General features: G+C 57.1%; 2 protein-coding genes across 5 annotated transcripts; both read left to right on the top strand.

The window, feature by feature from the left end:
- The first annotated feature begins 4,151 nt into the window (after window positions 1-4,151).
- Window positions 4,152-14,991, top strand: PLEKHG5 (pleckstrin homology and RhoGEF domain containing G5). Its single transcript, XM_023739420.1, has 19 exons — window positions 4,152-4,209; window positions 5,186-5,288; window positions 5,697-5,757; window positions 6,109-6,200; window positions 6,697-6,833; window positions 7,084-7,259; window positions 7,879-8,088; window positions 8,174-8,362; window positions 8,747-8,842; window positions 9,595-9,645; window positions 9,871-10,020; window positions 10,419-10,529; window positions 10,683-10,832; window positions 10,925-11,062; window positions 11,254-11,373; window positions 13,107-13,239; window positions 13,328-13,443; window positions 13,549-13,727; window positions 14,208-14,991. Exons 1-19 carry the CDS (start codon window positions 4,167-4,169, stop codon window positions 14,989-14,991), a joined length of 3,039 nt encoding a protein of 1,012 aa, XP_023595188.1. The 5' UTR covers window positions 4,152-4,166.
- A 1,555-nt stretch (window positions 14,992-16,546) lies between these two features.
- On the top strand, window positions 16,547-21,001 carry TNFRSF25 (TNF receptor superfamily member 25). Of its 4 annotated transcripts, XM_004385114.1 has the most exons (10): window positions 16,547-16,585; window positions 17,087-17,207; window positions 17,415-17,549; window positions 17,966-18,133; window positions 18,235-18,313; window positions 19,090-19,145; window positions 19,234-19,341; window positions 19,510-19,547; window positions 20,283-20,463; window positions 20,673-21,001. In XM_004385114.1, exons 1-10 carry the CDS (start codon window positions 16,547-16,549, stop codon window positions 20,999-21,001), a joined length of 1,254 nt encoding a protein of 417 aa, XP_004385171.1. The 4 variants fall into 4 exon arrangements, with proteins under 4 accessions (XP_004385171.1, XP_004385173.1, XP_004385172.1 ...); XM_004385116.1 differs by lacking the exon at window positions 17,415-17,549; XM_004385115.1 differs by lacking the exon at window positions 19,234-19,341 and having other exon boundaries at window positions 19,513-19,547.
- Window positions 21,002-21,868: the final 867 nt, after the last annotated feature.

Genomic DNA, 21,868 nt, shown 5'->3' with positions numbered 1-21,868 from the left:
CTCACGGTGACCCCATATGTGTCAGAGTAGAACTGTGCTCCACAGGGTTTGCTGATTTTTCAGAAGCAGATCACTCGGCCTTTTTTCTGAGGCACCTCTGGCTATGTTTGAACTTTCAAACCTTTTGGTTAACAGCTGAACACATTAAGTGCACCACCCAGGAACTCTGAGTAGATAGATATAAGGTGACTCCTATTTGAATAGGCTCCACTCTGGCTGCTCATGGAGAACAGACTGTGGGCAGGGGAAGAGGTGACAAGGGTAGAAGCAGGGAGACCAGGTATGAGGCCATTTCCATAATCTGGGCGAGAGGCGACGGGGCTGGGGACAGGGGACAGGGTAGGCTGATGAGAAGTGGTCAGGTGAAGATACAGATAATAAACGTGGAGCCAACAGAATTTCCAGATTGGCTGGATGTGGGTGATCCCAAGGTTTCTGGCCTAAGCATCCAGAAGAATGGAATTGCCGTCAGTTGAGATGAAGAGAATTGCAGGGAGAAGCTCAGGAGCTTGCTTATGGGCACATTATGTGGGGGATGCTGTTAGAATCCACATAGAAAGCTGAGAAGGTTCATCCAGAGTCCGGGGAAGCCCCGGCTGAGATTTAAACTTGGGAGCCCTCAGCAGGTAGATGGTGCTTCAAATTATGGGACTGCTGAGGTCACTGAGAGAATAGCTGTAGATAGAAGGAGAAGAGGCCCAAGGACAAAGAGATGACAGAAAGCCCCCAGGGAGACTGAGATGGAGCAGCTGGAGAGGTGGGAGGAATACCAGGAGAGTGCATGCTCCTGGGGGCCGAGAAAGCAGCTGTTTGGAGGACAACTGTGTGAGTCAGTAGGTGCAAATGGAGCAGCAGATTTAGCAATCTGGAGGTCAGTGGATGAGCTGGAAGAGAATGGGTTTCTTGTAATTATGGAAAGGCAAAAACTTGGAGAGACGTTGAGAGAGAATGGTAGATTTAGAAAATTCCCCATTTGCAACCATCGTAGTAGTAACTGATTTACGCAAAACTGGGCAGCGGTTGCTAAAGCCTGGAGTGAGATAATTAGGGAACAGGGTGTTGCAAATGATCACCCCACAGATTACTTACTCGTTACAAATCAGAAATGTACTTTGCAAGGTACAGCAAGATCTGGTGGGCACCACCCTCACCGAACCATCTGGCTTTTATGGGCCTTACTGAGAAGTACCTGGAAGTTCAAGTCTGCCCTGTGGTGTCCCTGCCCAGATGCTTAACCGGAGACTACCCAAGGACCATTGGTCAAATCCACCTCGAGGGACTTTCTGCCAGACCACTGTCTTGGACTCTTAAAAAAATGTCAGTGTCATAAAGGAAAACAAAAGTCTGGAGACTCATTCTTCAAGAGACTAAGAAGCACAACTAAGTGCCATGTGTTCCTTGATTGGATCCTGGATAGGAAAAAAATCTACAAAGGACATTGTAGTCATCTAGTCATCTAGTGCTGCTGTAACAGAAATACCACAAGTGGATGGCTTTAACAAAGAGAAATTTATTCTCTCCAGTCCAGTAGGCTACAAGTCCAAATTCAGGGCATCAGCTCCAGGGGAAGGCTTTCTCTCTGTCGGCTCTGGAGGAAGGTCCTTGTCATCAGTCTTCCCTTGGTTTGGGAGCATCTCAGTGCAGGAACCTCAGGTCCAAAGGATGTGCTCTGCTCCCAGCACTGCTTTCTTGGTAGTATGAGGTCCCCAGTTCTCTGCTTGCTTCCCTTTCCTTTTATCTCTTGTAAGATAAAAGGTGGTGCAGGCCACACGCTAGGGAAACTCCCTTTACATTGAATCAGGGATGTGACCTTAGTAAGGGTGTTATACAATCCCACCCTAATTCTCTGTAACGTAAAATTATAATCACAAAATGGAGAACAACCACACAGTACTGGGAATCATGGCCCAGCCAAATTGATACACACATACAGACATAATTCAATCCATGACAGACATTATTTAGGCAATTGGGGAAATGTGAATATGAACTATATAGTACTACTGTAAACCAAATCAGTTGCTGTCGAATCAACTCCGACCCATGGGGGCCCCATGTGTGTACAGTAGAACTATGTTCATAGGGTTTTCAAATGGCTGATTTTTCAGAAGTAGATCACCAGGCCTTTCTTCCGAGATGCTTCTGGGTAGATTCGAACCTCCAATCTTTTGGTTAGCAGTCGAGTGCATTAACGGTTTGAGCCATTCAGGGACTCCTATAGTACTATAACAACAAAAACCCAAACCCACTGCCGTCAAGTCGATTCTGACTCATGGCGCTCCTACAGTACTTTATCAATGTTAACTTTTCTGAGTGTGACCATTATATTGGGGTTTTGTAGGAGAATGTCCTCCTTCTTAGGAGATATATTCTGAAATATTTAGGGGGAAGTGAAATGATTTCTGCCCCAGGGGAAGGAGGAGGAAGAGAGGGAGTATGAGTGATAAAGACAATGTGGCCACATGTTAACAATTGGAGGATGTCGGAGAAGGGTATATGGATGACGTACTATTCTTGTACTTTCTGTAGGTTTGAAATGTTTCACAATCAAAAGTTGGGAAAAAGGGAATAAAGAGAATAACCTATAACCTGTTGCCGTCAAGTCGATTCCGATTCATAGCAACCCTATAGGACAGAGTAGAACTGTCCCATAGGGTTTCCAAGGAGCGGTTGGTGGATTCGAACTGCTGACCTTTTGGTTAACAGCCGAGCTCTTAACCACTGTGCCACCAGGGCTCCAATACTGAGACTGGGAGGTGAGAAATAGTAAGTAGAGAGTACAGATACCTGTTTTAAGGAGTTTGGCTATAAAGGGAAGAGGAGAAATATGGCAGCAATAGCTAGAGGGGCATTGGTGGTTCAGTGGTAGAATTTTCACCTTCCATGTGGGAGATTTGAGTTCAATTCCTGGCCAATGCACCTCATGTGCAGCCACCACCCATCTGTAGTGGAGGCTTGCATGTTGCTATGATGCTGAATAGGCTTCAGCAGAGCTTCTAGTCTAAGAGACACTAGGAAGAAAGGCCTGGCGATCTACTTCCAAAAATTAGCCAATGAAAACCCTGTGTTTCATGATCGGATCACAAGGGTCCAATCCACAGCTGATCATGGGGATGGCAGCAGAATTGGGCAGTGTTTTGTTTCTTTGTGCATGGGGGTCACCATGGGTTGGGGGTTGACTTGACAGCAGCTAACAACAACAAAGCTGGAGAGTGAAGGGAGGCCAAGGCTCTGCTTTTATAAGATGGACAAATAACAGCATGTTGGAATGCAATGGGAAGGGAGACTTGAGGAGGCAGGCCGGGTGGGATCTTGGTGGCCTCAGATCAAAGGAGGTAGGTTCATTTGCAGCTCCCACCTGGAGCAGGTGGGTGAATGGGGTGGCTGGAGGTCATGGACTGACCTCCTGATGGTGTCTGGTTCCAGAGAGTAAAAAGCAAAGTAGTCGTTGGGGAGTGAGTTTGGGGAGGGCTGCAGGAGGTTTGAGGGCAGAGAAGATACACAAGTCACCCAGGAGAGTGGGGGAGAGGGTGGACGAGGGTGGTTCTGTAAGCCCGGGGTCAAGTTACCCAGCAGTGGCTCACGGGCCCCACGTGGGCACTCAGACCCTGACCACCTCTCCTTGACTCCTCCATAACCCCCTTTGCACCTTAGGAATCCAGGTGGGGCCAAGGGGCCAGGCAGGCCACACAGCTGAGGGCAGAGGGCTTAGGGGGAGGTGCTCAGGGCATTCCAGTTCATACTGAGCTGGCCAGACCAAATGACAGCCCAGCATCCTTTTCTGGTGCCCTTCCTACCTGCGCCCAGAAGGCAGCCCTGTTTATGACTCCAGGTCTCCACCTGCAGGCTGTGCACCCCAAAGGCCTGACTTTGCTTTTCTTAGCACCCCTAGGGTATGGTATGGGAATGGGCACATAGTAGGTGCTTAGGAAATGTTTGCCAATGAATTAATGAGCGTAAGGCACCCTGTGGGCAATGGTGAGCTGGATGATAAAGAGCAGTTGCCACAGGTGGTCAGGAGCCGCGTCTGTCCACTGCAGTGCCCAGCCTGACCCACCGCCCTATCCTTCCTGCCATAGGTATGCCACCACGCCGACTGCCAGCAGCTGCACCGCCGGGGGCCCCTCAACCTCTGCGAGGCCTGTGACAGCAAGTTCCACAGCACTATGCATTACGATGGGCATGTCCGCTTCGACCTGCCGCTCCAAGGTGAGCTTGGGGGCCCGCCCTGGCCCCTGGAGCCCTGGGCCTTCAAACTTACAAGAATCAGCTGTAAATAATGAAACCCAAGTGAGTCATGGTTCCTTTGGTTCCACAAGTTTTTCAGCAAGAGAAAAGAATCAGGGGACTGCACCCCAGCTCGTGAGCAGTCTTCCCTACCAGGGCACTCTGTTGACTCGTGAGCAGGCTTCCCTGCCAGGGCACTCTGTTGATCTGGCAGGGTCTGCAGCCACCTCTGCTCCCTGCCGGGCCCAGCATGGGAAGGCCCCCTTCTTCCTGGCTCTGTCCAGCCTGAGGGCAAGGGGACAGGCCCAGCTGCTTCCACTTCTAGGCAAATCCTCTGAGCCAGGCTGCTGGCAGAGCTGAGGCAGTGCCAAGGTGGTGGTGGGGGGTCAGAAGGAACTTGTAGCAGAAACAAGAACCCTTCTCACTGAATAGAGACTCAGCCCAGGCCCACTGCCAACTGTCTGTGTGGGGTGGCTGACAGGCACCTGGGCCTGGTGAGAAATGCCAGCCCCTTGCCTGTTTTCTTCACTGAACAGGGGGGCAAAAAGACTTTCCCCCTCTTTCAGGGCCCTGGGGAGATCGGGTGTGATCACAGCAGCGAGGGAGTAGAAGCTGAGGGAAAGAGCCATGGACTTTGGTTCCTTCCTGCAGCAATCCCAGAGGCAGGGCTCTTTTATCCCCATTTCATAGAAGGGTAAATTGAGGCCACAGGGTGATTTGTATTGAGGTAGGGTGTCATCTGGGATATCATCCAGGGCCCTTGTGTCCTTTTGGGACTGGGGTGATAGAGGATGAGCATTGACTGAGCCCCTCCTCACAGAACTGTGGTGCCCTAGCAAGTTTAGGGGGTCGCAGGATTGGTGACAGGCAGTGGGCCACCACAGAGACAGCCATGTTGGAAGGCTAAGGAAGGGGCCAGGGAGGAGTAGGCATAACTCCTTCCCACTTTCCTCCTCAGGCTCTGTCCTGGCCCGGAATGTGTCCACCCGGTCATGCCCCCCACGCACCAGCCCTGTGGTGGACCTGGAGGAGGACGAGGAAGGTGCCATGGATGGCAAAGGGTAGGTGACGGAGAAGGTGGGCAGAGCAGATACCTGGAGGGTAGGGGTGGGGGTCCCAAGGCTGGGTCTCAGTCTAGGGATGCAGGGACCAGATGCTTTGGTGCCTTCCCCCCAGACCTCCTCCCCACCCCTGCTGCTGACCAGATTCCTGGAGGAGGCCACCCCTGCCTGGGCAGCCTTCAGGATGTCAGATCAGACCCCCTTGCTAGGTACCATTGAGTGTGACTTCTATGCTGGCCACCAGAGGGCGCACAGCCACATGGCGGCCAGGGCCTGTCTGAAGGCCCCTGAATTGCTGGGTAACCTGGGGTGAGGGAGAGGTGGTAAGCCACCACAGCCCCAGTTCACATTCCTCCTGGTGAGGGCCCACACTTGCCTCCCACCTCTACCCTCACGGCTTCCCTGCAGGGAGCGGAAGAGCACAGGCCTAAGACTCTCCAAGAAGAAAGCGAGGAGGAGACATACAGATGTAAGGGGCCCCAGACAGCCTCTTCCAAACTGCCTCTGCCCCTCCAGGACCTTTCCTGTCCCTGAAGCTGGGCCTCTCTGCTCTGAACACTAGGATGAGGGCTGGGGCCTGGCATGAGTGTGTCCCCCACTCACCACCCTTCCCTGCACCCAGCACTGCCCCCCCCAGCCAGGTGGGGGTGCTCCAGGATCTCCTCAGGCAGGAGGGGGCTGGGGGCCTCCTGGGATGGAGGTGGGCTGGGGTGATCCTGGTGTTCCCTTCCCTGCTGGTGTTCCCATCCTGGGTCCTGGGGGCAGGCAGGGTGGGACAAGGGGCGGCAGTGGAGAGGCCATTAGGTGTGTGTCCTCCCAGGACCCAAGCAAGGAGTGCTTCACCCTGAAATTCGACCTGAACGTGGACATCGAGACAGAGATCGTACCAGCCATGAAGAAGAAGTCGCTGGGGTAGGGCTTGGTGGGGCTCAGGGTAGGGGTGGGGGTGGGACAGACATGGCCTCCTGTGCTGGAGGCTCCGGGTCTCTGCAGGTATGACCTTGTCTGGGTAGTGGCTTGTGCGTGAATGAGTCCCCATACCTGTGTGCAGACCCATGTGGTACGCACACCAGCCTGAGGGAACATGTGACGGGTCTGTGCACCTGTGTGTTCCATCTGTATTTGCATGGCCCAGTACCTGGGTATGACAGGTGTGTGACTGTTTGCCCTGGTGTGCAGACTGGGTAAGGGCATGGGCTTGTTGGTCTGGGTGTAGAAGTGTGTGAGAATGTGCGTGAACCTCTGTGAGCAGTGTGGTGTGTGTATGCACCTGTGTCTGTACTTGTGTGTGATCTCAAGTGTGCTTCCCTTCTCTGTCAGGAAGGCTGGGTGGAGCTGGGGGTGTGGCCAGGATAGGGGGCTCCTGTGATTGCCTCCCTCATGTCCACACTTTCTGTTCTGGGGGCAGGGAAGTGCTGCTGCCTGTGTTTGAAAGGAAGGGCATCGCATTGTGCAAAGTGGACATCTACCTGGACCAGTCCAACACGCCCCTCTCCCTCACCTTCGAGGCCTACAGGTTTGGAGGACATTACCTGCGGGTCAAAGGTGAGCAACTGGCTCCAGAGGCTGGGCAGGCGACTGGGGCCTGGCTGGGCCTCTGGAGATGGGAGCTTCTTCCCGAGCTCAGGTTGCCATTGGCCAGGGTCCCCAGCAGCTCATTACCATACAGGTGTCTGCCAGGCAGTGTGGCAGGTGCTGGAAGGGTGGGGCTGCAGGGGGAGGGTGGCCAGGCCTTAGTTTGCATTCTCAAAAGAGCTGGGCTGGGACCTCCTCCTCTGCTGGACCTGGCGCTGAGGACCTCTTCTTGTCCCCAAACGCCATCCAGCCAAGCCTGGGGATGAAGGCAAGGTGGAGCAGGGAGTGAAGGACTCCAAGTCGCTGAGTCTGCCAATCTTGTGGCCGGCTGGGGCCGGGGCCCCCACCCTGGAGCGCGAGGACCCCCAGAGCCGCCGGGAGAGCCTTGACATCTTGGTGAGGAGGAGGGGCTGTGCCAGGGCGGGGCTGGGGAGGGGTCACAGGCTGGGCTTTAGCACAGAGTCAGTGCCTCCTCAGAGGGGAAGTCACCCTGGGCCCTCTCTGCTTCCTCTCGGAGCTGTAATTTCCTCTTCTGGGAAACTGAGCTGGCTCTGACTATGGGGACCCTCTCTGGATCTAGACCATACCAAGGGGTCGGGTCTTGTCTCTGGAAGTCTTGCAGTGGTCAAGGAGTCAGTGTGTGTGTGTGTGTGTGTGAGGTCTGTGTGGCTTTGTGTATTTGTGCTCAGGGACCAAGGAGTCACTGGCTATGTGTGTGTATGTCCCTGGGATGCCTTGGGAGCTATGTTAGTAAGTGTATATGTGTGTGTGTGTGTGTGTGTAACTGTGTGTTTCTCCCCACCTCGTCCGTGCTTGTGGCTGGGGACAGTGGTCCAGGTGTATCTGTCTGGACCTTCCAGTCCCCAGAGCATGGGTGGGTCCCAGGAGAGGTGGCATCCCAGGGTGGCGGTGCAGAGACCTTCCCACATAACAGGCTGGCCTGCAGTCCTGGAGGCCCACCGAGGTGGGGGCTGCGGGGCCAAGATATGCTGGTTGACCCCCTCTCCCTGACCAGGCCCCTGGCCGCCGCCGCAAGAACATGTCAGAGTTCCTGGGGGAGGTGAGCATCCCTGGGCAGGAGCCCCCCACCTCCTCCAGCTGCTCTCTGCCCAGCGGCAGCAGTGGTGGGCCCAGCAGTGCAGGTGGTGACAGCTGGAAGAACCGGGCAGCCAGCCGCTTCAGTGGCTTCTTCAGCTCGGGCCCCAGCACCAGCGCCTTCGGCCGGGTATATAGTCCTGTGAGCCCTGGGGCAGGGGAGCTGGCTGGTCAGGTGGCTGGCTGGACCTTGACCCCTGACCCTGACCTTCTAGGAGATAGACAAGATGGAGCAGCTGGAGGGCAAGCTACATGCCTATAGCCTCTTTGGGCTGCCCCGGCTGCCCCGGAGATTGCGCTTCGACCATGACTCCTGGGAGGAGGAGGAGGATGAGGACGAGGATGAAGATGATGCCTGCCTGCGGCTGGAGGACAGCTGGCGCGAACTCATTGATGGGCATGAGGTGGGTGCAACCCTGGGCCTAGCAGCCCCCTCCCCGCCATCCTCATCCCCCTACCTTATGAGGCCCTCATGAGGGCTTAGTGACAGGATGTTCCACAGGACAGTCGTGAGGGCTGCTGTTGGTATTAACCCACTTTGGAGAAACTGAGGCCAGAAGAGGTCACTGTTTCACTTGGCTCTTTTAGCAGCAGAGGAAGGCCCCAGAACTTGGGTGTCTTGACTATGAGAATCTACGTGATGTCGAGGTTGGCCCCTCCCCTCTCAGGACCACCTTGTCTGAACCTGGAAAATGAGGAGTTTGCATGCAGGGTTGCTCACCCTCCCTGGGCCCCTGTGGCTGCCAGGTGCACTTTGGGGCCCCTGGTTGACCCTCCCATCCCCCCAGAAGCTGACGCGCCGGCAGTGCCACCAGCAGGAGGCGGTGTGGGAGCTCCTGCACACCGAGGCCTCCTACATCAAGAAGCTACGGGTGATCACCAACGTGAGTGTGGGCCGCGCTGGCCCAGTGTGCACCTGTGCACCTGCCCACCTGCCTGTCTGCCCCCAGCCACCCCAGCCTCTTTCTGGGTGGCCCCTGAGCTGAGCCTAGCCCTTTTCAGAAGGAGCAGGTGCCACACAACAAAAGGGCAGGAAAGTCAGAGAAGGGCTGTACCCCAGGGAGCAGGGTCTCCCACAGGCCGGACACCTAGGAAGGGCTTTGGCAAGTTGGCTGGGTGGAGCTGAATTAATGCAGGCCAGGCCTCACTCTTTCAGAGTCATTTCTGAACATCTGCTTTGTGCCAGGTGCCTATAGCCCACACCCTAGACAGGGAGACAGTGGATAGGCACTGAGTGGGTACAGGTGAATGCACTTGGACAGAGGGGTGCACCTATCCTGGGCTTGGGGATTCAAGGAAGACTTCCTGAAGAAAGCACTCTCTAAGCTCAACCCGCAAGGATGAGCCAGGGCAGAGGTGGAAGAGAGGCCCAGGCATGGTTGCAAGGCCAGTCTCCCCAGAGCTTTCCTCCAGGGGTGTCCAGGCAGGGTGACCCCCAGGTAGGCATTAGGGCCGGGCCTTTTCTTGGGTCTGGAGCCTTCCTGTCCCCTCCTGATGGGAACCGAAAGGGTGAACCCTCTCTATCCCTGGCTGCATCAGGTCTTCCTGGGAGGGAGGACGGGTCAGGGGCCTCAGGTCCAGGTAGGGCTTGGAGGGGGGACTCACCCTTGAGCTGCAGCACCTTCTACCCTCACAGCTGTTCCTATGCTGCCTCCTGAACCTGCAAGAGTCGGGGCTGCTGTGTGAGGTGCGGTGGGGACTGGCAGTGGGGCAGGGGAGGGGGAAGGGAAGGGCTGTCTTAGGGAAAGGGGCGGGGCCTGGCGAAGGTGGTGCTGAGGGGCGGGGATCGGGGAGGGGCTGACGAAAGGGTGGGGCGGGGCTAACGGGAGGGCTAGGTCCCAGGGGCCCCTCCCAGATGCCTGGCCTGTGGGAGACCGAGGGGCGAGCCGAGCAGACCTCTTGTGCCGCCCAGGTGGAGGCGGAGCGCCTGTTCAGCAACATCCCAGAGATCGTCCGGCTGCACCGAGGGTTGTGGGGCAGCGTGATGGCGCCGGTGCTGGAGAAGGCGCGGCGCACACGGGCGCTTCTGCAGCCCGGGGACTTCTTCAAAGGCTTCAAGATGGTACGGGCAGGGATGGGCACAGGCGAGGGCACTGAGGCAGGGATGGGCGCCAGAAGGGCTCCGCGCCCAATTCCATCCGATCCCATCTGCCTGCGCACCCTCCTAACATCCCTCTGACCAGTGACCCCGCATGGCCCCTAGTGGTCGAAGGCAAGATTACGAGTCACTCGCCCATGTTGGAACCCTTATCTGGCCATCTGCTACTACCTACTTGGCCGAGGGTGGTCCCGTAGCTGAGGCTCAGTTTTCTCGTCTGGAAAGCAGAGATCATAAGCTTGCCTACCCCTGGGATTGTTGGGAAAATGCAGTGAGAAAGGCCTTGCAAAGCGTTTGGCCCTAGCCGGCCGCAGGGAGCACGCAGTTAACGGTGCGGTGGTTCTTCTCCCGCCCTGGGACAGTTCGGCTCACTCTTCAAGCCCTACATCCGATACTGCATGGAGGAGGAGGGCTGCATGGAGTACATGCGCGGCCTGCTGCGCGACAACGACCTCTTCCGGGCCTATGTTACGGTGAGGGGGCAGGGGCTGGGTGGTGGGTATTGGCGAGGCGGCACCTGGGCGGCAAGTGCAAAGGCGGTTGCCGCGGGTGTTGTCTGGGACCGGAGGGTGGGGCTGTGTGGTGGGCAGGCTTGCCTGAGCCCCGCCCCCGATACCCCGCCGCAGTGGGCGGAGAAGCACCAGCAGTGCCAGCGGCTGAAGCTGAGTGACATGCTGGCTAAGCCCCACCAGCGGCTCACCAAGTACCCGCTGCTACTCAAGTCAGTGCTGAGGAAGACTGATGAGCCACGAGCCAAGGAGGCCGTCGTCACCATGGTAACCAGGCTGGCGTGTGGGGTCCCGTGACTTGTAGACCCTCCCGGGCCCCCTCCTGGACTGTGGGCCTGAACCCCCTCGCCTTCCTCCAGATCGGCTCGGTGGAGCGCTTCATCCACCACGTGAATGCGTGCATGCGGCAGAGACAGGAGCGGCAGCGGCTGGCAGCGGTTGTGAGCCGCATTGACGCCTACGAGGTGGTGGAAGGCAGCAACGACGAGGTCGACAAGGTGGGCGTGTGTGTGTGTGTGTGCGCGTGCAGGAAGGGGGTGTCCCCAGTGCTGCTGGGTAGGGAAGAAGGATAAAATTGGAAGATTTGGCAGACGGGCTATGCTGGAGACCTCACTTGAGGACTCCTAGCTGAGATGGGGCATCAGACACCTGACTTCCCTTACAACTCACTGCCCTTCCCACCCCCTAGCTCTTGAAGGAATTTCTGCATCTGGACTTGACAGCACCCATCCCCGGTGCCTCCCCAGAAGAGACCCGACAGCTGCTGTTGGAAGGGAGCCTGAGAATGAAGGAGGGGAAGGACAGCAAGGTGACTCTAGGGGCCCCTGCCCTCCCTCACCCCACTCTCTCTTGCCATGTGGGTTTAGACCATCCTTTCTAGGGACCCCCTGTCACCGTTGGTTCTCAGCTGCCAAGTCAGTGGGTGGTGACTCAAGAACCAGTGACTATGTGGTCAAATGAGAGGTGAGATTTTTGCTTCCAGTTTAAAACCATCCATTGAAAACCCTGTAGAGCACAGTTCTACTCTGACACACTGGGGTTGCCATGGGTTGCCATGAGTTGGAATCGACTCAATAGCAGCTGATTTTTAACTGGTTTTACTCTTTACATATAGGGAGACCCTGGGTGGCACAAACAGTTAAGCGTTCGACTTCTAGCTGAAGGGTTGGTGGTTTGAACACACCCAGGAGCACCTCGGAAGAAAGGCCTGGCAATCTGCTTCTGAAACATCACAGCCTTGAAAACCCTGTGGAGCAGTTCTACCCTGCACACATGGGGTTGCCATCAGTTGGAACTGACTCCACAGCACCCAACAATTTCACTCTTGACATATTCTGCAGGGTCACAGTTTGCCCAGGAGGGGTCAGGCCTGCTCACCTGTCAGTGCCACGGGGGTCCTGGGTAGGAGGGAGACCAGGAACTGCCCAGAACCTTGCTGCTGTACTAGTCATTCTGCAAATTGTAATTTTAAAATCATTTCCCTTTTATTGTGGTAAGATATTTGTAACGTAAAATTACCATTTTAGCTATTCGTAAGTATATAATTCAGTGTCATTAATTACATTCACAATATTATGTCACTATCACCACTGTCTCTTTCCAAAAACTTTACCACCTTAAACATTAAGCAATAACTCCGCATTTTCCCTCCCCTTTTTTCAAAAAGTAATATATATTATTGTGTCTTTGGTGAAGATTTACACAGCAGTTTAGGTTCCCATTCAACAGTTCCTACACAAGTTGTTCAGTGACGTTGGTCACATTCGTCAGTCATCACAATGCGTGAACATTCTCATTATTTCCATTCTGGTTGTTCCATTTCCTCCTACCCCCCCCCGCCCCGTTCTTTTAAATGTAAATTTTTTATTGTGGTACATATATTTGTAGCAAATTAGTTGCCTTTTCAACATTCTTCATGTGTACAGTTCAGTGACACTAGTTATGTTGATATGTTTATTTATTAGCATTGGACAAGGAGAAGCCATGAGCTTTGCAGACAGTCTGGATTTGATTCCTGGCTTCTTCGTTAGTAGCAACGTGATCCTGGAACAGTGTTTTTATCTCTCTGAGCCTCAGTTTCCTGATCTATGAAAGAGGGGTATCAATAGCACCCCCTTATGGTGTTATCATGATGATTAAATGAGATGATGTTCAACCATTATCGTTATTCATTTCCAAATTTTCCCATCACCCTTAATTAAAAGTAACCTTTTAATTGAAATAAATCACAAGTGTATAGCTTGATGAAAGAAAATCGCCTTAATTTTAATTTTTTTTTTAACTGGAATATAAAAAACAATTTTTATTGTGGTGAAATAGATATAACAAAGTTTGCCCTTGTAGGCATTTTTTAGTGTTCAATTCAGTGTCTTCATTTTAAATTTACATACTCACTTTGGGAGGTGGGTGAGGGAGATGTTTGTCAGAATCTGAGTCCCCGACCTCCCCAGGGAGGGTGTTAACAGCAGACAGGCTGAGGGTCCCTGCTTGAGACCCCAGGATCCTGACCCCAACGGGCTCTCCTTCTCCCCCACCCCCCAGGTGGACGTGTACTGCTTCCTCTTTACGGACCTGCTCTTGGTGACCAAGGCGGTGAAGAAGGCTGAGAGGACCAAGGTCATCAGGCCACCATTGCTAGTGGACAAGATTGTGTGTCGGGAGCTGCGAGACCTTGGTGAGGAGTCCCAGCCTTCAGCTCCTGCACAGAGGCTGGTGGAGGGAGGTGGTGTGGCCTTGGCTGACTAGGGGCTCTCACTCACCAGGGTCTTTCCTCCTCATCTACCTGAACGAGTTCCACAGCGCCGTGGGGGCCTACACTTTCCAGGCCAGCGGCCAGGCCTTATGCCGCAGCTGGGTGGACGCCATTTACAATGCCCAGGTGAGGGTAGAGTGATGTGTGGGCAGGTGAGGCAGGCAGGGCAGCCTGGTGGGGGCTGCTGCTCACAGCCTGTCTGCCCCTGTGCACCCCCTGCCCTACCTGCAGAACCAGCTGCAGCAGCTGCGTGCACAGGAGCACCCAGGCAGCCAGCAGCCCCTGCAGAGCCTGGAGGAAGAGGAGGATGAGGAAGAGGAGGAGGAGGAAGATGGGGAGAGCAGCACTTCAGCTGCAAGCTCCCCCACAATTCTGCGCAAAAGCAGCAATAGCCTCAACTCTCAGCACTGGTATGCTTGCCCAGGACCTCCCAGCAAGCCCCGGCAGAGCAGGCCTTCCACCCCAGGACTCCCAATTCCAAAGCCATTGACACTGAGCAGTGCCCAGCCGCGGCTCCTTCCTCTGAAGGGCTCATGTTATGAACCCACTGGGCATGTGTGTGTGTGTGTGCGCGTGTGCACACGTGTACTTTGTCTCTGGCCAGAGTCTAGGAGAGGTAGTGAATGGTTTTCATCTTGAGTGTAAAGTCTGATCAATTAATGGTAGCTGCTGGAGTGCTGGGTTGAGGATTTAGACTGTGCTGCAACCACTATTGATATCTGTTGTGGGCACAGGATTTGGGACATCTGGTACATGTGCCACAATCTTGCATCTCTGAGCCTTGAGCTCCTGGAGGGCAGAGGCTGTAAACCTCTGTGCATTGCCCAGCATGGGGCTGCCCCAGACAGGTTTCCTTTGGCTGGGCTGACTCTCTCCTCCCGACCCCACAGTGCCTCGGACGGCTCCACAGAGACCCTGGCCATGGTAGTGGTAGAGCCTGGGGAGACACTGTCCTCACCGGAGTTTGAGGGCGGGCCCTTCAGCTCCCAGTCGGATGAGACCTCCCTCAGCACCACGGCCTCCTCTATCACTCCCACCAGCGAGCTGCTGCCCCTGGGCCCAGTGGATGGCCGCTCCTGCTCAATGGACTCTGCCTATGGCACCCTCTCACCCACCTCCCTGCAGGACTTTGCGGCCCCAGCCCCTGTGATGGAGCCAGTGCCCCCGCCCCCAGAGTTGCCTCAAGCCCCCTCACCCCCACCCTCACCCCGTCTCCGCCGCCGCACCCCTGTCCAGCTGCTGCCCTGTCTGCCCCACTTGCTCAAGTCCAAATCGGAGGCCAGCCTCCTCCAGCTGCTCTCGGGGACTGCCACCCACAGAGCACCCCTAGCGCCCAGCCGCAGCCTGTCGGAGCTCTGCCTGGCCACTGCAGCCTCTGGAGCTAGGACTCAGGGCTCCCCTCAGGAAGCTGGTCCTCGCTGTGATTGCTGGGGGACACCCAGCCCTGGAAGTGGCCCTGAGCTGTCAGAGCCCGAGGATGGAGCCAGTGGCCTGGCTGGGGAGCCCAGAGGCCCCACCAGGAGGTGGCGCAGGGAGCTGCCCTCAGGGGCCTCGCCCAGGGTCCAGCCTGAGCCCCCTCCAGGCATCTCTGCTCAGCATAGGAAGCTGACCCTGGCCCAGCTCTACCGAATCAGGACCACCCTCCTGCTCAACTCCACGCTCACTGCCTCGTGAGTGACCTGGCCACGGGTAGAGGGCAGGTGGGCCAGTGTCAGCATTTCTGGGGACAGTGAGCCCAGGGAGTGGGTAGGGGCACAGTCATGGCTGGGAGCAGACAGAACTTGGGGATGGTAATGGGAGAGGGAGCTGGAGACCTGCCCCGGGGCCTGGCTAGGGGGTGGCTTTGGGGGACAATGGTGCAGGGGGCCTGAAGATTCTGGTGGCGAGGAGAGGGCGGCCAGGGCCCCTCTGTGAATGGCATCAGCCAAGGAAGGACTGTCTTCCCCCCTTCCCCCACAGGGAGGTGTGAGCAGAGGGAGGCCCCCAAGGGTGCCACTGATCAAGGGACAGCAGACAGCATGCCTCGAGGGGGTGCCGGTGACTGCTCCAGTCCCTGCCTTGTGTTGTGCACGGGGCCAGAATGCGGGCAGGGTCCCTGTCGGCCACTGGGGCCAATTTGCACTTTGTCAGACTGTCCGGATGGAAGTGGGGAAGGCCCTGGCAGAGCCCTGGACCCAGGCTGCGTTACCCCACCCACCCACCCCTACTGCCGCCACCCTCACTAACCTGGCCTGGGTCTGCCCAGGCAGGGTCCCTTGCCTGCTTCTTGAAGTTTCCAGCTCAACACCCTAGGCTGGGCTCCAGGGCTGGGGATCCAGGCTGCCTTCCCACCTCCACCCTCATCTGCACCAAACCAGACTGGACCTTTCCCTGCCCCCACTCCCTCCCAGCCCCACTGGCTCCCACAGGTGGAGTGGGGCTCCGTGTAAAGTTGCCTATTTATTGAGCTTTTGGTTCTTTTATAAAGACTTGTATATACTCCACTGGAAAGAGTGCTTTGCTTTTGGCACCCATTCCCTTCCTGCTTCAGGTGGACTTAAGCTCAAGGGTGGCTCTTTTTCTTTCCTCTCGTGCCCTCCTCTATTTGCAGTGAGACAGGACTGGCAGAGGCAGTGGGAAACAGGGGCCCCTGGACCAGTACCCCAAGGCCAAGCCTCTTCCCCTGTAACAGCCACAAAGTCATCCTCAGAGCCCTCCTCGAGGTGCTTTCATGGGGCCCTGCCTTGGCTGGCCTGTGAGCTAATGTCCTGTGGGGCCATGAGGCTCCAACTCTGCTGCGGGTGCTCCTAGGACTCAGGATTGAGTACTCCAAGGGAGGGAAGCCCCTGGACTTACACTTCCACAAATACTTCTGGGAAGGTGGGTTTTCCACCCAGGGCTCTTACGGTACTTGTGGCCCAACCCCCTCCATGCTGGGGGTGCCAAGGCCCAGAGAGGGGCAGTCACTTGTCCAGGGCTGGAGCTAGAACCCATGCCTGGGGCCTGGATCAGCCCGGTCCGACGTGTGCCTCGCCGCTCCAGGTGAGCTCTGGAGGGCGCCAGGTGGTGGGGGTGCAGATCGGGGAGCCCCGGGGAATGGCCGCGCCCCGCCCCGGCCCCTGCACCGAGGCGGGCTCTCATCAAAGGCGGCGCAGGGCGGGCCCTGCTGGCTGGCGCGGAGCCAGCAGGCAGAGCGGGGAACCCGGGGCCGGGGCGGCGCACGCCGTCGGAGGGAGTGGCAGCGCGGAGCATGGAGCCGCAGCCCAGGGGCTGCGCGGCGGTGGTTGTGGTGAGTAGGGTGTGGGGCCGGGCACAGCCTCCGGCCTTTCTTTAGAGCCCAGCAGGGCAGAGGCGGCAGCGGCAGCGGAGAAGGGCGGCCTCGAGGGGTGCAGGGCCCCCAGCCGACCTAATTAGAAGCTCAGCCCAGGCTGGGCTCTTCTACTGGGAGGAAACACTCTCCCCCGGGCCAGAGGGGTCTTGGGGTCCCAGGCAGAGAAGCATCTGTGCCCCTCCCCTCAAAAAGCCCTGGATGGGGCTGCGGTCAGTCCCAGTTCCTGCCCTGGGGAAGGGGGGCGGGGAGGGACGTGTGAAAGAGGCTCTCTGGGAAGCCGGGTCTGTGCAGGGGAAGGAAGTTAGTCCCCCCTCCCATGGGCACCCTTTCTGCCCAAAACCCCGAGAAGTGGGCTGCTCTGAGGGCACATCCTGAGGCTTCTGGAGTGGGGGAGACTGGCAGGGGGTTGCCCACACGTGGAGGCAGCCCCGTCTGGAGTCAGCAGCCTCCCTCCCCCAGGCTCTTCTCCTGGTGCTGCTGGGAGCCCAGGGCCAGGGTAGCACGCCTAGCCCTAGGTGTGACTGTGCCCGTGACTCCCAGAAGAGGAATGGTCTGTTCTGTTGCAGGGGCTGTCCAGAAGGTGAGTGACCCCTGGAATGGGGAGATCAGGGGGGAGTGAGGGCTGGCTGGGGCAGGGGAGCAGAGAGGTGGCAGCAGGCTGGAGGAGGTGGGGGCTGTCTGAGAGGGAAGTAGGGCTCAAGAGACAGGAAGGTAGGGAAGGAGAGAAGGGGAGCAGTTTCGGATACTGGGTAGTCCCCTTTGACTGACCCCTGTCTGGGTTCTACAGGGCACTATCTGAAGGCCCCCTGCACAAAGCCCTGCGGGGCCGCCACCTGCCTTCCGTGCCCCCAGGGCACGTTCTTGGCCAGGAAGAACCACCATGAAACCCGCTGTGCCCGCTGCCAGGCCTGTGATGAGCAGGGTGAGGGGCTGCCTAGTGCTTGGAGGTGGGGGGCTCTTGGAGGCTGGCCCATCAGCATCCATTAGTGCTGGGGAATGGATGAATGAAGGAGAATGGGTCATGGGTCTTTCTGAAGGAAGGCACTGCTGGGCCCAAGGTTTGAGTGTGAATGCCCTGTGACCCCCCCTATCCAGGGCCCCTGCACCATGACCCTGCCTCAGGAGACCTTGTCCTCCCCTCTTCCTGTTGACCTTCCTGTCTCTGCATGCCTTAGCCTCTGGGCTACAGCCAACTTCGTGCCTCTCCCCCTTGTGGGGTACCCTGTCTTGCTTTGGTCTGTCCTGGTCTCCATTTTCAGGGATATTTGCTGTGCCTCTCCCTGGGGGTCTCTGACTCTGACCACTTCTGCACTCTCCATTTCCCTGCACCCCTACCAGCCTCTCAGGTCGCCCTGGGGAACTGCTCAACAGTGGCGGACACCCACTGTGGCTGTGAGCCTGGCTGGTTCATGGAGTGCTCCGTGAGGCACTGTAGCGCTGGCTCACCCTTCCACTGCCGTCTGTGCTCAGACTGCGAGGCCGTCCACCGCCATACCCGTGTGCCCTGTGAGTACCTCCTGCCCCCCTTCCAGGCTATCTGCCCCACATCTCTCCTTTCCCTGCCTCTCTCCTCATCCATCCCGGCAACCCCATGTCTTGGACTGCAGGTTCGGGCAGAGACACTGACTGCGGAGCCTGCCTGCCTGGCTTCTATGAACATGGTGACGGCTGCTCGCCTTGCCCCACGTAACTTCCTGGCTGCTCTGGACCGGGGAGAAGGGAGGCTGGGAGCAGGGTGGGGGTCATAGGGGAAGCTGCTGCTGGTTTGGGGATAAAAGAGTCCCAGGATGAGGGGCACAGAGGAGGGAGCCTGGCCTCATGGTGGGTGGGCCCCACTTCAGACAAACATAGGTGATGGAAGGAAATCTGGATTCACTTCATCCCAGATAAAGGGGTGCATTATCACTCTCTGCAAGAATTTCCCTGAGTAATCCTTCCAGCCATACATTAAAGATAGGATTTGTGTCATGTGTAAAGAGAGACACATTGGCATTGGTTCATAACTTGGGCTGGGAGATCTTGGGCAAGTTACTTAATCATGGTTTTTCTGTTTGAAACATGAGGATGTTAGTAGGTTCCCCATAGTGCTATGATGAGGAGTAAGGCACCTCATTCATTCACTCAACAAGTACTTATGGAACATCTTCTGTTTCCAGACACCGTTCTAGGGGTTAGGGATACAGCAGGGAACAAAATAGGCAAAATTCCTGTCCTTCTGACACTGACATTTGAATGACCCTCAATCTAGTCTAGAAGAAGCTCAGTAAATGGTAGTGGTTGCTATTGTTATTAGGGACACAGGTGACATTTCAGCAGTACTTTTGGAACATAAAATGAGGCTCGCAGGGGGAGGCTGGGTGTGAGGGAAGGACCTCTGGATAAAGAGGATGTCAGGTAGTCCTGGGTAGCCCCTACCAGGGTATGTACTCCCTCATACCTCACCCTACCCCCTTTCCTTGCAGGAGCACTCTTGGGAGCTGTCCTGAGCCCTGTGCTGCTGTCTGTGGCTGGAGGCAGAGTAGGTGGTTTGCTGGGAATAGGAGTGGGAGTGCTGGGATAGGCCAAGGAGTGGTTTGGGGGCACCCACCCAACAGCTGCCCTTTCAGTGTTCTGGGTCCAGGTGCTCCTGGCAAGCCTGGTGGTCCCACTCCTGCTTGGCGCCATGCTGACCTATACGTACCGCCGCTACCAGCCTCGCAAGTCCATGATTCCTGGTAAGCACACAAACACACACACACACACATTCCTGGGAGCCTGGGCTCAGGATAGGTAGCCTAGAACCCACTCAGCCCTGATACAGGAGGAGAAACTGAGGCAGGGAGTATGGGTGCCGAGGAACCCAGGAGCCTGAGAGCTGACCAACCCCTCTTTGTCTCTGTCAGCAGATGAAGCTGGGAAGGAGGCCGTGAGCCCCCTGCAGGTAAGAATCTCCCTAATGTGCTGGGAAGGAGGGTAGGTAGGTGCCCTGGGCCTCAGCCTCTGGAGTGGGGAAATGGGGCCTTATTATAACTAGTGGTTCCCAGTGTGTGGCACGGCAGCTGGCACAGGTTGTTTTTGTTAGCTGGTATGGCACTGTCCCCTGACTCACAGCAACCCATGTACGATGGGATTGGATCATTGTGATTCATATGTTTTTCATTGGCTGGGTTTTGGAAGTAGATCACTAGGCCTTTCTTCCTAGTTTCTTAGTCTGGAAGCTCCACTGAAACCTGTTCAGCATCATAGCAACATGCATGCCTGCACTGATGGACAGGTGGTGACACAGGGAGACCAAATGAATGAATGAGAGCTGAATATCAGTAAGCAAGGCCAGCTCAGTCCTTGCCCCAAATGGCTGCAGTCTACTGGAGCACAGACACATGAACAGGAGTGAATGTTTAGTGGGATGAATGCCATAATGGGGAGGTGTCCCCCAGGGATGGAGGGTCATGTGAAGGTTACCCAGAAGGCAGAAGCATAGGCGCAGGGTATTCCAGGCAGGAGTTGGCTTCTCTGGTGGGAGATGGCCACAGGTGGGAAAGCATGACTAGCTGGGGAGGGAGCACTGGGGATGCTTGAAGACTGAGCAAGGGTATGTTCACTGCTGGTCAGAGACCCCAGCAAAGGGGACTTATTAGGCAGGCAAGGCTGACCAAGGGCACTTCTTGGCTTCCAGGCCACCCACCTCTCATCCCCGGGCAGCACCCACACCCTTCTGGCCCCACCTGGCAGCAGTGAGAAGGTTTGCACTGTCCAGTTGGTAGGCAACAGCTGGACCCCTGGTGCCCCCCAGACCCAGGAGGCTCCCTGCCCAGAGGTGCCATGGTCCTGGGACCAGCTGCCCAGCAGAGCCCTTGGTAAGTGAGCTCAGAGGCGTAAGGCCTTGACCCCATTGTGAGTCCAAAGTGGGAAGGTGTCGTTTCCCGAGCACCATTGGCTCACTTCCTGTGCCCTAACTGACCCTGCTGTGCGGGCCCTGCCCCTGCTGCCGTTGGCATTCGCTTGCCCCGCCCCCGCTCCTTGGCTCTAGCCACATTCCCATTGGCCCTCTCTGGCCCCGTCCCAGGCCCGCCTATGGCGCCTGCGCTTCCGGCAGCGCCCCCTGCAGGTTCGGCAGCCACGGCGCTCCAGCCAGGTCCACAGCTTTACGACGTTATGGACGCGGTGCCCGCGCGGCGCTGGAAGGAATTCATGCGCACACTGGGGTTGCGCGAGGCGGAGATTGAGGCCGTGGAAGTGGAGGTCGGCCGCTTCCGCGACCAGCAGTACGAGATGCTCAAGCGCTGGCGTCAGCAGCAACCCGCAGGCTTGGGTGCCGTCTATTCGGCCCTGGAGCGCATGGGGCTGCAAGGCTGCGCCGAGGACCTGCGTAGCCGCCTCCAGCGTGGTCCGTGATACGCGGCCCGCCCGCCGCCTCGGGGCGCGGGTGGCCCTTGGAGAAGCCCTAAGTATGGTTACTTATGCATGTAGACATTTTATGTCACTTATTAAGCTCCTGGCACGGCCCTGCGTAGCAGCGCCCTCCAGCCTCGGCTCTGCTCGCCCCAGGGTTCAAGTTCAGTTAGAGAAGCGTTGACGAATGGCCGGGAGAGGTCAGGAGATGGCTCCACCGTTTCTTGGCCTAAGTGTGGCCGAGGCCTTGGTATTAAATCTGTGAAGAAAAGCTGCTTCTTAGTGTTTCCGTGGGACTGGGGGTATTAGTGGCCCGAGCTTGGTGTCCTGGGGGACGTCGAAAGGGCCATGGGTCCTGCCACCCCAGGGTCTGGGACCAACGGGGGTTCTTGGGGGCCGTGTGGCTCCTAGCCCCGAAGCCTCCCCCGCCCGCGTTCGCCGCAGCCCAGTTAGCCCAAGAGAAAGTGAGTCAGAAAAAGAGAAAGCCACGGCGACGGCGAGTGAGAGTGCGCAGGAGCCCCAGCGGCTGAGAGATCTTTAATGGGGCGCGGCAGCAGCAGCGATTGGAGACACAGGTCCAGGGCCCCTAGTCCTCCACTCGCTGCACCGGGGCAGTGAGAGGACCCGGGAGCGAGGGACCTGGCTGGGGCGGGGGCGCAGACTAACTGGGGAGGAGGCAGAGGCGGGCCCGGGAGCAGTAGTCTCCGACCCGACGGGCAGTTTGCAGTTTTCATCGCTTCTGGTAAACAAATGACTGAGAGGAAACCCTTGGCGGGGATGGGAAACGCGGCCGGGCTGGGCGGCTCAGATCTGGGTCAGGGAGGGAGGAAAGCCCCGAACCTAGCGCTGCGCGGGCCTCCGCCCAGGATG

The sequence above is a fragment of the Trichechus manatus genome, unplaced genomic scaffold (assembly GCF_000243295.1).
Source record: "Trichechus manatus latirostris isolate Lorelei unplaced genomic scaffold, TriManLat1.0 scaffold00133, whole genome shotgun sequence".
Lineage (NCBI taxonomy): Eukaryota > Metazoa > Chordata > Mammalia > Sirenia > Trichechidae > Trichechus > Trichechus manatus.
Note: the sequence above shows the minus strand (reverse complement) of the source record. Positions and strands in the feature narration are given on the sequence as shown.